The sequence below is a fragment of the Falco punctatus genome (genome assembly GCF_963210335.1).
Source record: "Falco punctatus genome assembly, chromosome: 2".
Taxonomy (NCBI): domain Eukaryota; kingdom Metazoa; phylum Chordata; class Aves; order Falconiformes; family Falconidae; genus Falco; species Falco punctatus.
Window position 1 is genome coordinate 16,363,031 of NC_137581.1, and position 17,702 is coordinate 16,380,732.

At 39.9% G+C, this 17,702-nt stretch overlaps 1 protein-coding gene across 5 annotated transcripts in view; it reads right to left on the bottom strand.

The window, feature by feature from the left end:
* The window catches only part of PDGFD (platelet derived growth factor D), a 169,438-nt gene that overhangs the window by 18,422 nt on the left and 133,314 nt on the right, over window positions 1-17,702 (bottom strand). For 4 of the 5 annotated variants that reach the window (XM_080377091.1, XM_080377087.1, XM_080377089.1 and 1 more), the window contains 3 exons: window positions 17,481-17,540; window positions 12,647-12,848; window positions 996-1,210 (listed from right to left, as the gene is read on the bottom strand). In XM_080377091.1, coding sequence (XP_080233217.1) covers window positions 996-1,210; window positions 12,647-12,848; window positions 17,481-17,540 — 477 coding nt within the window. The remainder of the gene's footprint in view (window positions 1-995; window positions 1,211-12,646; window positions 12,849-17,480; window positions 17,541-17,702) is intronic. The other variant, XM_080377090.1, reaches the window with a different exon arrangement.

Here is a 17,702-nt window from a genome sequence, read left to right on the forward strand (position 1 = left end):
AAAAAAGCTAAGGCCAAAAGACTCAGCTGCTTTCTACAGGTAATAAATCTAGAAGGGGAGAGACTTTACAAGTGACTTAATTGTCATTTTCAAGAATGGTCATAAGTTTAAAAGATATAGCACAAAAGAAGAGGAACTACAGTCAGATATCTCAAGGAACACATGTCTCTGTGTTACTAAAAAAATGTATTTCCAGTGGTATGTACTTTCATGTTATATCAGTCCTTCACTGGGCAAAATTCAGTTCAATCTAAGCCTCATTCTTGCAACAATGTTCTCTAGGATGCTGTGGTAGCATCCACATAGACAGAAAATAACAAGCAAAATTTATCTCCAAGTTCTTCTAAATTAATTTACCCACAGATACCTGTTAACACCCCTTTCTAACACACATATAACCTCCTTCCACTCTGCTCATTCACCACTTCTAAATGCAAATAATTGGGCAATGCTGTGGCATTAAAGTGTTAATATTAAATTTATTTAAAATCAGGTCTTCCTGCAGGATGACTGCATGGGTGTGTGTCTCTCTATGGCTTACTGCAGTGCAAGCTATGAAGGCTTCTCCTTGAACCAAGCTGGTACCTAGCATAGACAGCAAAAGCAATGCCATTATCAAAGTCTAGGCTCCACTCTAAGGCTACCCGAACCTGTCTGGAAGCCTAAGCAGATCCTTCACCTCAAGAAGAGTCGTGGCAACAGCAGGCATTCACTTAAACACTCTGGTCTCTCTCAAATGATAGTATCTTTGCCTATGACATTTCACTGCGGTTGATGATTTTTGCCCATTGATTTTTGCCCTGCAGATGGAACATGATAATATAACATGATATTGATAATATCACATGATATAGCATAATGATAATGATATAGCATGATCCATATAACATGATAATCAACATAAACAGCACACATGGCTGTGAGAAAAGCCTTCAGAATCCACGTAAGGAATAAATACCCAAAATAGTACCAAAGAAAAGAAAGAGTGAAAATACCTCATGATATTTTTTCACTGTTTTTCCTGACATGCATGTGCAGGATTTCCAGTTTGAAGTCCCACAGCCACAGTTTCCTCCACAGCGCTGGACAAGGAGACAGCGGGGGAAGAAAACTACATTTGTCAACTTCAGTTCCTCCCTTAAATTGACAGAGTAGTTTCTTGGAGTGCAGCTGTAACGTTTCACATCATCATTCAACCTGTCCAGGTCAACTGCAATGCAAAAGAAGTTTCATTAGTAAGGTCTGAGTGGGGCATTTCTCTGGTTTATACTACTCCCCAGGCAGTCAATAACACGAAGTGATGTGATACTGGTTGGAAAATATGTCAAGTATAGAAGTGATTTCTGAACAGATAAACATAAACCCGCCAATTTTCAATCATTACCGGTGGCCATCCTGGCTCTCATCCTGCTCCCACTGACTCCCACGGTAGAGCTCACACTGACTATAAACATGAAAGGAAAGCTTGCCGTAAAATATTGGCCTGAAAGCTGAAGACTGGTTACTTTATTTGCTTTGTCACTGATATGTTGGACCCTTGGGTAAGAGATTCCACCTCTGCTGCTCTCTTTCTTCCTCTGCTTATACCTGGCTTAGATGATGAGCTCTTTTTTGTTATTATGGGCATAACTCCTTTTGCCTAACTGCAGGCATACAAAAGGCAAACCCTTTAAACAAGGCTCTTCCCGCGGTCAGTCGAGAAACATCTTTGGAGAGTGAATCATCCCTTCCTCACAAGGGCGTTTCAAGGCAGGTGGCATGACTTGCTTTCTCAAGCTGCCTGTCTGTATTGCTTATGGATTTTAGCAATTTTAAAACTCTATTTTAGATGGATAAATCAATCTAAGCAATATTAATTTCAGCATGTAAATGCTACTATAATAGGCATACAAATAAATACAATTTAAACTAAGAAGATCGATTGAATGCCAGTAGTTGGTTGATGTTTAAATGCCTGGTATCTCTGTGAGGTGTAACATGTAAGCAAGTAGTAAAGCCAACCATAAAAATAACTTACAGACTATCAACTGTGAGTTTAAGTGCTGTTTCTAGATTTAGCTTGTTAAAAGCTAAAAAAAACCCCAAAACAACCCTTCCATAAATGCACTTTCCACAATTGTAATACAGATAAAAGTAGCAAATTTGATGAGCTTTATTTTGATAGAAGTTTTCTGATTTCTTTTCCCCTCCTTTTCTGCTTTCTTCTTTTCCTTAGGATTCTGTCCACCAGCTATGTGTTTAAAAGCTCAATAATTCATTCAGGACTGGAGGACATGTGAACTTGTGTTGAGTTCCCACCCCAAACAGTATTTGCTAACAGAAACATCAATAGGAAAACAGGAACGGCTCAGATGAGAACTGAGATAACAGCATAGTGTTTATGAACATATCACATTTTCATGGGCATGTTGAATAGCTCAAACACCTCTGGTCCTGAGTGTTCCTATGCTTGTACTTTATTATAAACATGTGAAAACCTCCAACAGAGACACTTCATACCTTCTGTGACTCAGTCCTTGTCAACATGACAAAGTAGATTGTGGAAAAAGCTGTGATTTGTAAATATCATGCACCTTCACATTCTGGCCTGGAGATATTCACAAGGCAGATATGCAAGAGGCAAGGGTACATAAATGTCACCAGTGCTATTACAGAAAATCATAGCAGCTTCACTTTTCTGGCAAGGTGTTATCTCAGTCAATGGGAATTTAGCAGATAAATTGTGATTTTATAGCAATTGTGATACATCTCACCATGAAGACTCAGTGGTTCTCTCCAGAGAGCTAGCATGTCTCCACAAGAGGTATAGATCATCCTCCTGATAGAAGCACAAAATCAATGGGACTGCTGGTATATATACTCATGCACTGGGAGGAAAATACACTCTGGATGTCCACAGACAGGACTTAGAAGTCCAGAGAGTATCGATTTCTTTGTTTTAACAGATGATATTTTCTTCCCCGCTGTCATCCTCCAAAGCCACCCCTTCTCATTGCAGGCTCTCAGACTAATTCTTCTCACAGGGAAGTGTTTCCCACTCCTCTGAATGTTCTCATCAGGACCTTTTCCATCAGCTATCCTTACCATAGAGCAAAGAAGCTTCTGGCTACTATTTATTTCAGCTGGTTGATGCAAAGTAAAAATAAACCAAAAGAAGAAGGAAGAAAATATTCTGTCTTCATGATTAATGAGATTTCTTGAGGGGAAAGCCTGGATCATCCACACTCTGGCACTGCGACAGACCAGGGGAATGTATACTGATATAAGCAGGCTCCTATCAGGACAGGCTGGCTGCAGAATAGGATGGCATTTGCTGATGGTGCATCTCTAGACAGAGTTAGAAGAAAATGCTCAAAAGCTTAATTCAGCCTTAATTCCGCTGAGGCAGCACAGGAAATGAGGCTTCCAGTAACAAACTGGTCATTAAGGAGGGCCTGGATCCAGGTCACATGAACTGACATCTGTGTCCAGGAGAAGATGTCTGGGGGACTGAACAAAATTTGCTCTATCACAGATGAAATTTCCCCTCAGGCTCAACAGTCCTCCTTCCTGCATTGAGCTGATACCTATTATCACTGCTTCCTTATCAACACAGGAATAAGTCTTTGTAACAAGACTGGCAGAGAGGGAAAGCACTGGTATTTAAAGGACCAGAGTGGGGGGGCTTTCCTGCAGAGAGCGTATTATATCCATCAGAGTTACACATATTAGCTTCAGTACTTAAGCTGCTCAATTTAAATGGCAAGGGGTGACCCGGATGAGGGCTTTCACTGGAGGGAAGGCTTTGCTTACTAGCCTTCAAAAGCCTAGTTTTAATGACTTTCAGAAGCATTTGCAGGGTCTTTTAGGCTGTAGCTGAGTCAGTACTGTCAAGAGCTGTTGACTTGCTTGAAGCATAGGAAGGAATAACCAGATATTAGAATTTTTTTTTTTTTTCTGTGCACTACGAAGGAATCAGCTGTTTTCAGTGAGGGCTCAAAACTTTCTTTGGATGCATTCTTCAAGAATTCTAAAATTAACCAGTAGCAAAATACATTTTATTTAGTGTATTTTCCTATGATGAACTACATTTGAAAAACCTATGGGAAATTTCCCAATAGAAAATTGCATGAATAGTCCTTGGTGTCATACTCAAGGCATTCTGATCCTCACATTAGCAGTTTTTGGGACCCCAAATCCCAGAGTTATCAACAAAGATGTGAATTCTTTTCACTTCTCCACATCTCAAGTACCAGAGTCCAGGTTGAAATGGACAAATACAGCAGCAGAAAAGCCTTACTTTAGTGATGTTGAAATCATGAAAATAACTATCTTCAAGCAGATAAGGAAAGACTAAATAAAGGGTTTAAGAGATACACAAGTCATCCCCCATGAAAGTTCATTTGGAGGTAAACACCAACACTCTTCCTGCTCTACAGAAGTCCCGTGCTTGGTGGGATAAGGTGAGTGTGCAATGTCTTCTGTGAACAGCATATACTGTACTCTGGTAGCATCACACGAACACCCAAGGACAGTTCCCATTGCCTAATTAGCTTTTGACCATGGTTTGCAGCCCCCTAACAAAAGAACACATTTTGCTCTGAACAGCTCGCTCTGCTGAAACCTTCGATATGTATTTTTCCCTGTCTTGGGATTGTTTTACTGTCTGGAGCCAGTCCATTTCCTCATCCATATAACAATGAGATTTTACAGTACAGTCAGTTTCATGCATCACTTCACTGCTGTGACTAAAATGTGACCGAGCCTTGGTGTGATTGGTGTGAAATCCTGTTGCTTTACTTATCAAGGACTGAAACCACTGGAGTCCTTAATTTAAAACTAGAACTAAAAGGTTCTGTGGGCTGGATGCAAATAACTTCGAAGTATTATTACAGAATGTCTGCATCAGAGATTCAATTTAAAGGCAAGGCAGACATGAAAAGATGCACTCGAGCTGTTAGCTGGATACTTGGGGTACAGTGTTTGCCCCTCCTCCCTCTTAAATCCTATGCTTAAATCCATCCTCATTTTACATAGCACTATGGCATGTGCTTACCTTGAAACATTGATCTTAATCTGAGGTAAGCACTGAAATCAGGGACTGCAGCTAATACTGTGTTTTATTCAGAAGGGACAGCCTTAAAGATTGGAGAGAAAACCTTGTGCTGCTGGTCACTGATGAATTTTAAAAAGACAGGTGGTCTGTTAGGGTTTCTTTAACACTTTTATCTGTTCCAAATTCATACATGCGCCTAACATTGTCATATCTGAATATTTTACAACCTTTTTCATGCTTCTGTTACAGACAGGTGGCAGCCACCTTGCCATGGAATTCCTATACTGCATGTCAAGACCTACAAGGGAGGCAAGATGGATTCAGGCAGGTGCAGGTCAGTCAGCCTAACCTCAGCCCATGGTAAAATTAAGAGGTAAATCCTCCTGGAAGCAAAGTCCAGGCACATGAGAGACAAGAGGGTGACTGGGAACAGCCAGAATAGATTCACGAAGGACAAATCACGATGGACCAACCTGAGAGTCTGCTATGATGAGACAACTTGTCTTGTTAAATGAGACGAAAGCAGCAGACACATCTGCTGATGTTTGAGAGTGATCCATAGCATCCTTGCAGACAAGCTGCTGATATATAATGGGATAGGACTTCAGATTTGATAGGTAACTGGGAGGTCGAAGAGGCTTGAGCAAAACGGTTGGCAGCTCCAAGTACAACTGGTGGCTGGTTACTAGCTGTGTTCCCCAGGGAGTAACACTGGAGTCAGTACTGCTAAAAGGTCTTCACTAGTGATCTGAACAATGGAATAATGTGAACACTCAGCAAGTTTGCCAGTGACATCACATTGGGGAAATCTGTCCACATGCTGCAGGGCTGCCTTTCAGAATGACTGCAGCAGGTTGGGGAAACGTGCTGGCAAGAACCTCATAAGGTTCACTCATGATAAATAAAAATTCCTGTGTCTGACATGGAGTAACTCTGTGCATCAGTCCAGACTAGGGACAAACTGTGGCACACATCTGGCATACTGTGTCCAGTTTTGAGCCCCCTCCAGCAGAAGAGAAGGATGAACAACATAGGAGTTCAGTGAAGGGTGACCATGATGCTTAAGGTGCTGGTCCAAAACAGCCACAAGCAAGGCTGAGGGAACCAGGCTCCTTTAGTCTGGCAAAAAAGACTAAAGAGGGTTTTAATAATCATCTCCAGCTTTCTAAAAGAGGTTACAGGAAGGATGGAGCCAGTCTCTTCCTGGATGTGCACAACAAGAACAGAAGGGGCAAAATCACAAGTTGCAGCAAGGGACATTTTATTGAGCTCTAAAAAAATTAATCACCATGAGGGTTGTCAAACACTGTGACAAGTGATCCAAAAGCTTGTGGAATCGCTCCAGTTGGAAATATTCAAAATTTAACTACAGAAGGCCCTAAGTAACCTGATTTGACTTTGAGGTTAGTTCTGCAGAGGTTTGGATGAGATGATCCACTGAGCACCTTTGTAAACAAAATTATGCTATTAATCTATGATTGATACTAAACTGCCACAATGCCTATATGTCTGCTCTCCTTCCTGAAAGGTTGTTCACAGCACTATCCATATGGCCAGAAAAGGTTTAAAATACTGATTGTGGTCTACGAAGGCAACATGGATGTGTGGAACCAGATTTCAGCGTGACACTCAGCACCAGACTATGTTGACAACAGGCCATACAGGTCATGTTAAGAATCATCTTGTGTGTACACAGACTATAAGGCTTAGATCTGCAAAGATGTTAAAATGCTCCACTAACATAAAGCCAGGGCTGTGTCAGGCAGAAGTACTGTACAAGAAGTCAAAGACATTCTGAGTAGTGCTGTAGCTGACTGAAGCTATGGTATGGTTGAAATTGAGCTGGAAAATGCAGTCCCATACATACGATGAAGTCACATCTTCCACTGGTTAAATCATCTAAATGCACTGACAGTGATGAAATTATTCTTTTCCATACTGAATGTTGACCAAAACCTGTGGCTTTCAGTCTGCAACACATATGGCTGACAGTTTTCACTGTTCCACTGCACACGTTTAGTGATACCATAATAAACATTTTATTACATATACCTTGAAAACTTTGGATCTGTCCAAGTGTTTCTCATGGGAGCTGGGGGGAAGATGCTGCACTACAGAATCACAATGACAAAATGAACCTCCTCAACAGAGCAACTATTATTTTAGAGGAATGGAGATCAGAATTTCAATGGGATTGTAACTGTCCGCCTGAAACAAAGTTCACAATATATAGACCTATTATACACTGGCAAAGCAATTATCAGCTGTAGTATGGGTCAAGTAGCAAAAGCAGGCCAAACTATCAGTGTCGTAAATAGACATAGCTTCATTGAAATCAATGACATTGAACACCTTATTCCAGTGATAAACAATATGCTGCAAGTTTCACAAGCATTTTAAAAACTGGTTTAATAAGAAAAGCTTTCACTGCAGTGACTGACAGTCACGTCATGTAAAGCATGAGAGAAAATCTCATTTGTCAAGAAGGGGAAGAGTAGGGATGAAGATCTGAATTAGACTGAAATGAATGAATGTTTGTAGTTTGCATGCAACAGACAATGTGGCTCTCAACTTTAGAAGGGTGGAAGAAATCTCCTGGTTTTTAGGTAGGGAATACTTTAAATTAGCAGCTAATTGAGAAGGTTTTCCATCTACTTGGAATATTCACATCTGCCGTGAATGAGCGGGCATTCAGCATTTGTAATGACTGCACTCCCTGGCTGGTGCACTGAAACTTGCTGGCAGCCATCCCAGAATCTTTCAAGGAAGAGTACATGGATGTTTGCAGTAATTTATTGGCCACTGTTTGCAACCCCCTGAGAAATTACATTCCTGAGTTAAAATTTTAACTTCTCGCTGGACCATTGTAAGTAGTGACAATTAAAAACTATTGTTAAGGACTTGGAGAAACCTGCCTGATATTGGGAACCTGTTTGGCAATGGACAGCAGAAACAGCCCATGAAGACTTGTGGTCTCATCTTGCTACTCCCCTTCTAGAGAGCAGTGCGGCTATGCCAGCAATGTTTATTTATTTAACTTGTAAAGCTGTCATTGCAGACAGATGTTACTGCAAGAATGTTCCACCTGATTAATTTCCTCTGATAGCCAAAGGCTTCTTGCATACTATTTCCAAAAATGAAAATGAGCTCAGAGGCATATGTAGTCTTGTTACTTACCAGAGTGTGTCTATCTACACGTGTTCCTGCTTCCTAGGTTTATTTGGGGGGGAGGGGGGCGACCCCAAACCAAATCAAACACCACCACCCCCCCCCCCCCAAACAAACATTCTTCTAAAAATGACCCCTTTCTCTATGTACTATCCCATAAACATCTGGATCTACTTCTATGATGAGAAACTGAACTTTTTCTTTCTCCTTTCTTTCTCCATTTGTACACAAGCCATTTCACAAGCAGAGGTCTTTCTGAAATTATAAAGCCTTCTTCAATGGCATGTAAAACTTCAGAGTGAACAACAACAGATAAATGCAAACAAACATGTGGGAAAAGTTAAATAATGCTTAATTGATGGTTGGAACTGTTTACAACAGTATCTCTGAGAAGCACTTCTAATATTATCAAACAGGTACACTGATGCTTTCAAAAATTTAAACTATAGGATGAAAAGATTTCCTTCAAACACATCTGAATGCTTCTTACGATGCTCTAACAGAATCGAAACATATTTGTTTGGAAGTTTAACACAATTGTAGTGTATGGCTGTTTTCTTTTTTATATCTACTTGTATTCTTGCTTTAATTCAGTATTAAATACTTTAATTCAGTATTAAACAAACCAATAGCTAGTGATATCCTTTTAGAGATGCTTTATATTTGTAATAGCCAAATTACTGTGACACTGAGGTCAGGTACAACATATTACAGTAATGCAAAAGGAATTATTTTAAAGGGCACACTTTATTTGGCATGATCTGCTTTTTTCCTAAGTCTAGGATGAGCTTAAGGCTGAATATTCATATTTTCAGAGTTTCTAAAATGTAGCAATGGCTAGTAAACCTTTCTGAGTATGTTTAAAACTGCTGCAAAGGTTATTTGAAACATCTACTCGTCATAATTTCACACAGGAGGTGTATACTGTAGTTTATAGCTTATACAAAGCCTCTCATTTAAGAATTTTGAAAGTGTGAATGTGTGTCTTCCCCTTTCTTTTCTGTCCATTTCTGCCAGTCTGGGTTTCACTGTGATTCCATAGTTAACTTTGACTACAGTGGTTAGCAGCAAACCTCACTGAACATATGCAGAATTAAATTTCAAACTTCATGTGGTTATTGCTGAGACATACTTGATACCAATATCTCACTTCAATAGTGGAAATAGAATCAAATGCATTTAACTCAACAGAGTTGCATCAGTGTTGCACAGGTGTGAGATCAGATTTTGTAGATGGAATGGAGTTATCATACATATAGATTTAATCAGCACACTCTTCATCTTTAAGATTCTTGCAGGAGGTATGTAGGGAGGAACTGATCTGTGTATGTGTATATCAATGTGTATAAACACACGATGGGAGGGAGTAAAGAAAAGAGTAAGCCTTTGAAAAGACAGGAAGTACTGGATTCAAATTGTAACATAGGATAACTTACTTAAATGTAACACCACCCCCCCCCCCCCCAACAAAACCAAACGCGTCAACTTTATTTTGGGTTGGTTTTGGTTTTGTCTTTTTTTTTTTTTTTTTTTCAGAAAGTGGTCAGACACAGGTTGTCCGGAGAGACTATGTAGTCCCCATCCTTGGAGATACTTGAAACCTGACTAGACATGGTCCTGAGCAATCTGCTACTGGTGACCTTGCCTTGAGCAGGGGGGCTGGACTAGATAAACTGCTGATGTGCCTTCCCATTTCATCTATTCTGTGATTCTGTGAATTTCAGTTATGCTAAAATACTGTACTTCCTATTTTCTTGACCCTGATTCTTTGTAGATTATTGATTGAAAAATCAAGAAAACATACCATTTAAATATAATTTATCACAGATCAGTGTTGTCAGAATTGGTATTCAGCAACGCCGCCTCTTAAGCTCAATTTTGTGGCAAAATTTGGTATGAGCAGAGAGTTGGATATGAGTGAAATCATTACTGATTCATTTATACCATTTATATGTCATGTTCTGAAAATGCTGTGAAAGATAGGCAGAGATTACATCAAATTGTTCTTATCTGCCTCAGGGCTGTTCTAACTAAGGAGAAAAAATAAAACCCAAGCTGGAAGCAGAAACAGATAGATATCTGTAATAAATGACGATATAATCTACTGCTCTTTTTGCTGCAAGGTTATCCCAGTGCCTATAAACATTCCTCAGAGATCTACAGTGTCTCTATTTAAAAGCTTCCAAGCATTTCTAATTTAAGGACTTGTTAAAGCTATTCCCTACTCCTGACATCATGCAAGAACAAGCCTTTAATCTTGTCTGAAGTTTATAACTAAATAAAAATTCTTAACTGATTTTTTTTAAGGATTTGATTGTGGTAAGGTACTTCTGTCCAGAGTGTTGCTAACAGTCAAGGAATTTGCCTTTTAGTTTGAAGACAAAAGACATAACTGCTATAAAACTTTTCTTATCCCTGTAATCAAAACACCACCAACAAAAAAACCTATTAAAATAAATCAAGTGTTAAAATAATAACTGGAGAACTCTATGGTTTTTACAGTGTTTTGTTATGCAAGAAGCTGAATTACTTTTATACTAAATGGAGAAACCTTTGCACATTGGAATTTTCTGAGCACTGGTAGACCAGACTGATACCTACAGCCTACATGATCAGCATGAACAGAGCAGCAAATTTTATATATACATGGTCATTTAAATATATAGGGTACTAGGCCAAATACAAACTGAGAATCAAACAAAATCTGGAGAGCAGAACCAGTATAGGATCCCAGTTTCTAATCAGCTTCTCTTAAAATCAAAACAGACCCTTTCTTTCTTTTGTATACATGTCTATTGATGCCAAACCCAGCCTGGGAATAAGGGACACACAGATCATGTTTCACAGACCCCTAAATGAGATCAAACTGATCTCAGATGTGAAGTAGTGGCAATTAGGTGATGTTTTTCACAAAACATGGGCTGTTCTAAAATTTCTAACATGCCAAAAGGGAACAACATAAAGGGGTTCAGTTTTCAGTGAATGGGTGCTGAGGCTTTACCACAGATTCCTTTGAAGTGCTGAGCCCAAAACCAGAGACAGCCAACATCTATCTCTTGGAAAGTATATGCCAAAATGGCTGTGCATCTACTAATACATTGCACAAAGGTCAACAGCCATGAGACAGCCCACATCCCTACCATTTATCTCTCACCCTACAAGACAAGGTGGCCACATGCAGACTACCCGCCCGCAAGGGCAGCTGGCCTCTGCAACTCCTGGTTCATGCCCAGCAATGACCTGGGAGAATGACACTTGGCCTAGGCGAAAAGCAGAGACCAGATGGACAATTTAGCAATATAGTGACTGAATTTCAGGGCCTGGGAACACCCCTTGACACTGTTTTCCCTCATACAGGTGCAGCCTATATATCCCTGTTAAGGTCAAAGCCTCATCATTTAATAGCAAGTAGGTTACGAACATAGAATTACAATCCTCTGTCCCTGCTTAGCACATGCTTAACGTAGGGGGGGTGAGATTTGAGATGCAAATAAGTGCTAGACTGCACAGAATCAGAACTGTGATTTGGGCATTATAATTTTAAAGTTATAAAGAAGGATGCATATGAATACATATAATTGGAAATGGAAGACTGTTAACAAGAGAACTCAAAATATTTCACTCCAGATCTTCTGTGAAAACTACAGCAACTATCATCCTGGAGAACCCTAACAGACAGAACCCCCTAGATCCGCACTTACACATAAAGGCAATTTCAGCAGGCCCTTCAGTGCATGGTTACCCCAGAGCATGACTGTCTCTTCTAAATAGTGTTTCTTTATCATTTATCATTATGAGTTTGTACTGCTAGCTTAACATCTCTTTGCTTTACCATTTGGTGGATGATTTGAACTAACAGAAGGAAACAAAAAACACAACCCAGAAATGTGTGCTTTGCTCAATTACAGACAAAGATGTTAAACCATAATAATGTTTCCCACCAACATAATGAAAAACTGTGAGTTGTTCACATCCTAAAAAAAATCAGCTGCACATACAGGTGTCTGCACCAGATGCTTCCCTAAGCACAATGTGATAAAAGTGATTATTCCGCACTCAACAGAGAACAATCCCTAAGCAGGGTATTTAAAGGAGGATGATATTGCAGGTAATTAGGAGCCCCATGCCTTACACATAAAGCAATGTTTAAGAGGGTGAAGCTGAGAACCATCTGTCCTTTACACATAGGCCTATGTTTTATTTGTGAATTCATCTTAATGATGGGCAGTTTTCAGTCTGATTTTGCAGGCAAGATCCTACTCAGTCAGAAAATGATTAAGGATTAAATGACTTAGCCCTGGTTTTAATAAGTGGTACTTTGCCCACTGACTCCAGCAGGAATATGGGCACCAGAATCTAATAGCTGACCACTGGACATTCCTATGAGGAGTGAAGAAATATCCTAGTCTTGCCCCAAAGTATGTACACAGTGTTTTTTCCTACCTTTGGACTTCCTGTCATGGTAGCTCCTGCCCCGATAATGGTGGCCACTGTCTGTGTACAAATTCTCAAGATCTTCTTGCCAGGAATCGGGGTTAAAGTGTTTGAGCAGATCTTCCACCGTGTCAAATGCAGCAATGGTCTGATCCAGTGCTTCTGCCGTGAGCGTAGGGTCAGTCACTGATGGAGAGGGATAGGATACCCCCTAAGAGTGACATACATCTCAGTGTACTTGGAACAAATTACAGCACCACTTAAAACAATTGAAAGCAGTTACTGAGAAACTTGGCTCATTATTGACTGAAACAGTTGCCTTGGGCCATCTTTTGAAGTCCTTAGCTAGTCCAGGCTCTGTTATACCTGTGTTTTCTCTTTGCAAGGAGAAGACATCAAGGAATTCCTAAGGAAATCCCAGAGGAGACACAGGGAGTGGAAGCACTGCCACTGCTGGACTGTCAACATGCACACCCACCCCTAAAAGGGGATGATGGTTTGCACATCTACAAATATGTAACGGAAATGTCTTTTGAAACCACTGTGATGGCCATGACCACAGAATGGAGGTGCCTTGTAGTGCTGGGGTGGTGCCTGTGGTGCCTTCACAGCTCTGCCAGCTCTGTTGGCAAATCCGTAATAGGCGGTTCAGAAACCACAGCAGAGAAAGACAAAGGCAACAAGTCCATCAGACTGCCTTTCTTTCCCTGGTCAAGTTGGACAACAAATTTGGCTTGCTTAAAGACTTGAAAAGATGGCTCTTTATTCCCAAGAATACCAACACCAGTGAATGCCAATTCTCCCACCCTTTTATCAAAAATAACAAGTTACTAAGCAAATGACATAACATGGGATATTTGAAACTCAGCAATGTAACAATGAATATTTGGATTACCAACACAGTGATATCCTCACAATTTTATCATAATAGCAAATGGAATACTATTTCGCACCAAAACAGCCAAGTACCATTCTCTGAGCATATTTGGTTCCCACTGAACTTGCAGCACAACTTTATTTTGACAGATTGCAGCCATTTAATTTTTACTGGAAAGGATGTTAAACATTTTTAATAATAATTATTTAAAATCACAATATTCACTACCCTGTATCACTTTTTCTCTTGTCTGAGGACAAAGCCAAACAGTATGTATAAAGTATGTGCAAGAAAACCAGGTTTGTTACTTTCTGAAGGACTACAATCAAAATACCTGATTTTGTCCAACAAGAAGCTTAATACAGCACAAGAGTTGTTTGGATTTTGGTCTTGTAAATTAAAACACTGTGGAAAAAACCCTAGAAACCCTATTCTCTCATGAAAACCCAGCTCTGAGGTAATGTAGCAGAAATATGCCATTTAAAATTAATGGCTCACCTAATAATTTTTTTGCCTCATCTCCCATGTAAGTGCATATATTAAACTATTAATTTTTGTGATTAACTTCACTCAGTTGGGTAGCAATGAAAAGGTCAACTAATTTGAGTAAAGTTACTCACTTGTTTGCAGGATTGTGTCCTTCAGTGCTTACTAAATAGTTTTGAAGTATACATGTCTTTTAAATAAAACATTTGTCTTTACCAGTAAGTTATATCACAAAAGTTACAGTCCTTGATATTTTACTGCATATATTTGCTGAAAGTATGGAGAATCCAAATCATTTAAAACAAGGAAAAGAAATAGAAAACATTCCAATAGCGAGGTCAAGAAAGCCTAGCTGTGCTTTACTACTTATCACCAACAGCACAAGAAGTTTCGGAGGGCCCACTTGTGATTGCAATGCCTCTACAATGCAGTGCGAAATAAGACACAGTGCAGATGGCTGTAAAAATTCATGACCCACTAAAAGGAAAGGCACACATCAAACCGCCTCTCCTGACTTCTAAGTGGCTTGGAATAGAGACCATCAGAGAAACAGGAGCCCTAGGAATTGAAAAGCTCACACCAGCAAAGTGAACACAGTGTTGTTATCTAAAACAATGCTGCAGGAGAGACTGCACTGTGGGTGGGCATCACGCAGTGTGCTAATGCAGTCTTTGAGGTTACAAAAGAAAAATGCACCCATATGCTATTTGCCTACTGAGGAGAGCTCAGTGCAGCTCATGGCTCATCTGTGACTGCAGCCCAACAGGGAAATGTCAGTCCCTGACTGCCTCTCAAAAGTAAGGGAGATGGTGCAAGGATGCTGAAGAAACAGCAGCATAAAAATCAGGCCATACGTGTGCGGCTTAGAGGATGCAAGGTTTTTTTCACGTGCTCAACTGTGCATTTCATTACAGATCTGCAGGTCAGGCTGTGAATTTGCAGGGCAGCAGGGATTCCCCATTTCTTTTCATATAAAAGCTCCTACTCAAGAGATTTGTGCAACCTCATTCGCACACAGAATAAAGCTTAACTTTTTCTCAGTGACAGCCAATTCAAGAGGAATTATTTCAACAGCTCAGATAACCTACTGGCAGCGACATCATGTGACAGGCCCAAAAGCAACTTCAAAGCTGCCAACCCAACAGCCTCCCCTTTGTCCTGCCAAGAACGAGGCGCTAGCTTTAGAAGAGCTTGTGCTGTCATAATCTGGCTTCTGAGATCACATCCAAAGAGAGGGCAAGAGGAAGAGTGAAAAGCAAGAAGTAATGAAGACCAAAGATTTTCCACATTAAGTACCTCTTCTACATTTCTTAGAAGCACTCGATGCGTTTTTAATTTCACGGGACACAAAGCTATCGGGTTTTGTCAGTGCTCTTACCCTTAATTTCTGTTCCCTCATTCTTTTCTATTTTAAACCTGTATTGTGAAGTTGACGGGCAGTTCAATGTACATCACAGTTGTTTGTCATAACTTTACTTTACAAATAATGGAAGCTAACCCAATAAGGAGTCAGTTTGTTTCCTTTTTTTCTGGGTTTGCTGTGTTGGGTTAAAGGCAGAAGTACTAATTTTAGCTTTCTGAGAAAAAAAAAAAAAACCAACAAACCAAACCCCAACAAAACAAACCCCAACAAAATATAACTCTGTGATATGACCTCAGACAAGGAAGAAAGAATTTGCACACTCTCAAATTTTCATTCTGAGAGCTGTAATGTATCCAGATCCTAAAATGAGTCTTTGTGTTGCCTGTGTGTTTGAGAGGCAAAACTTAGTTCTGCCATGCTGAGTATCAGCAGAATACTGTGTCATGTCAGCAATGGACAGGTCTGAGTTTGTTCTTCTGTCCCTCAGGATCACAGCAGAGTTCCTGAACCTTTATCTCCTGAATAATTTGGATGTCTTCCAGCGTTTTCCTTGGTGTCTTTGGGAAAAATTAATCAACCTCTCTACTTACTTTCCTTAAGGATAAGAAAGGGCTGCGTGCCCAGTGGAAGAAGGTATATTTTATTACATTGGGCATGGCATGGGATAACTAGTGAAACCAGGGTTCTGCTTCTGGTTTAGCTGTAAGTTTCCATGTGACCTTGGGCATCAGCTTGCTACCTATGATATTTGCACTGAACAACTTTTCTGAAACAAAGAGATGTGAAAGATAAATACACTTTTTTTTTTTTTCCCCCAATATGAAAAGAATACTGGATTATTGTTTGGCATATCATGTGTTTTATGATGTTAAGGAGAATAACTAACATGGCATTTACCATATACTTCATCTTATTTTCATAGTTTCCTGATGAGGGAGCCCCAGGCTTACATTTTCAAACATCTGCCTACCATGTTGTTATAACAAAATATTCTATCACATAGGTGTTTTTTTCCAACCCCATATTAGAATGAAAAATGAGTTTATGTCTTTCAGTAAAACAGTGTTTTAGCATCTCCTGCTTGGCACATCCAGCAGATCTGAGCCCTGCTGACATTACTACTCAGAACTTTCAGCACAATTAGTTCATGGCTATCAATGCATCATATCATGAAGGGCAAGTGTCATTTGCAAACTCAAGGGTAAACATGAGTGAAATTGGCTTAACCTCTTCTAATTTTGGCAATACAGAATTTTCTCTCTACTCACTGCCTGGCTTGGACAATAGTCAGGAGAATTTACCCATATTTTATTTACTCTTCCTGCACTGGCACATCCTGGAAGCTACTGTAACAAAGGCGCTACCACTAAGCCCCCTTTGATGAATGCTCCAAACACTGGTCTCAAGTCTGCTTTAAGCACTTATCCTCATCTCATGTATTTTAAAAGGAGATTACAAGAGCTGTGACACGGTGCTGACCAGCCAACAGAGCACACAGAAGAGGAATGCCCATAATACAAAGTCTGATACTACATTGCTGTTACACAGAATTTAACTTTACTTGGGAAATTAAAGAGGGGGCATATTTTTGGCTGATGACACAAACATAATGAAGAGATAAATAAAATTTTATACTGGATTACTTGTTTTCTTCCCCCCGTCCCCCCCCACCCCAAGTTGCATTTCAGTGCTGAATATGGAGACTTCAGATACAATATTTTACTAAAAACACTTAAGAACCTTCAGTATTGACAATGAAAAGTTAGATCCATTTTCCTGCCAGCCTGTTTTAAGTGTAGTCTTCTATTTAGGCCAAGACATTTTACAATTGAATATTTTAAGGAGTTTATATCTTGTTTTTTCATTTTGGCACGATGAGTTTGAAAGCAAGAAATGCTTCCCAATGGCTGTCTCATATGGTTACAACAGCTGATGGCCTATTCTGAATCTTTTCTTAAAAACATACTGGTTGACTCCAGTATGAGTTGGATAAACACTTATTGCATCCTCTGCCAAAGATGAATACATGGCTCCTCTGTGTGGGTGCCATTTTAGTGAGTTGGATTCAAGCCATCCTATCAATCCATCCATGGGCAAAATAGTAACAAATTACTTACTGAGACAGAGCTTGTGACTGACTCCCAGTTGGTTTCTGAGGCTGCATGCTGGAAATCATCCTAAGGGGAAAAACCCACAGGGAAAATCACCATTAAGGCAATGTCCTAAATTAACTGCAGAACCTAAAAAGTGTCTCAGCCCTCAACATCTGTCCCCTTTTCCAGCCCTCTTTAACGCAAAAGGCCCTTGCCATGTGTCATTCCTAAGTAATGCTGCTTCCA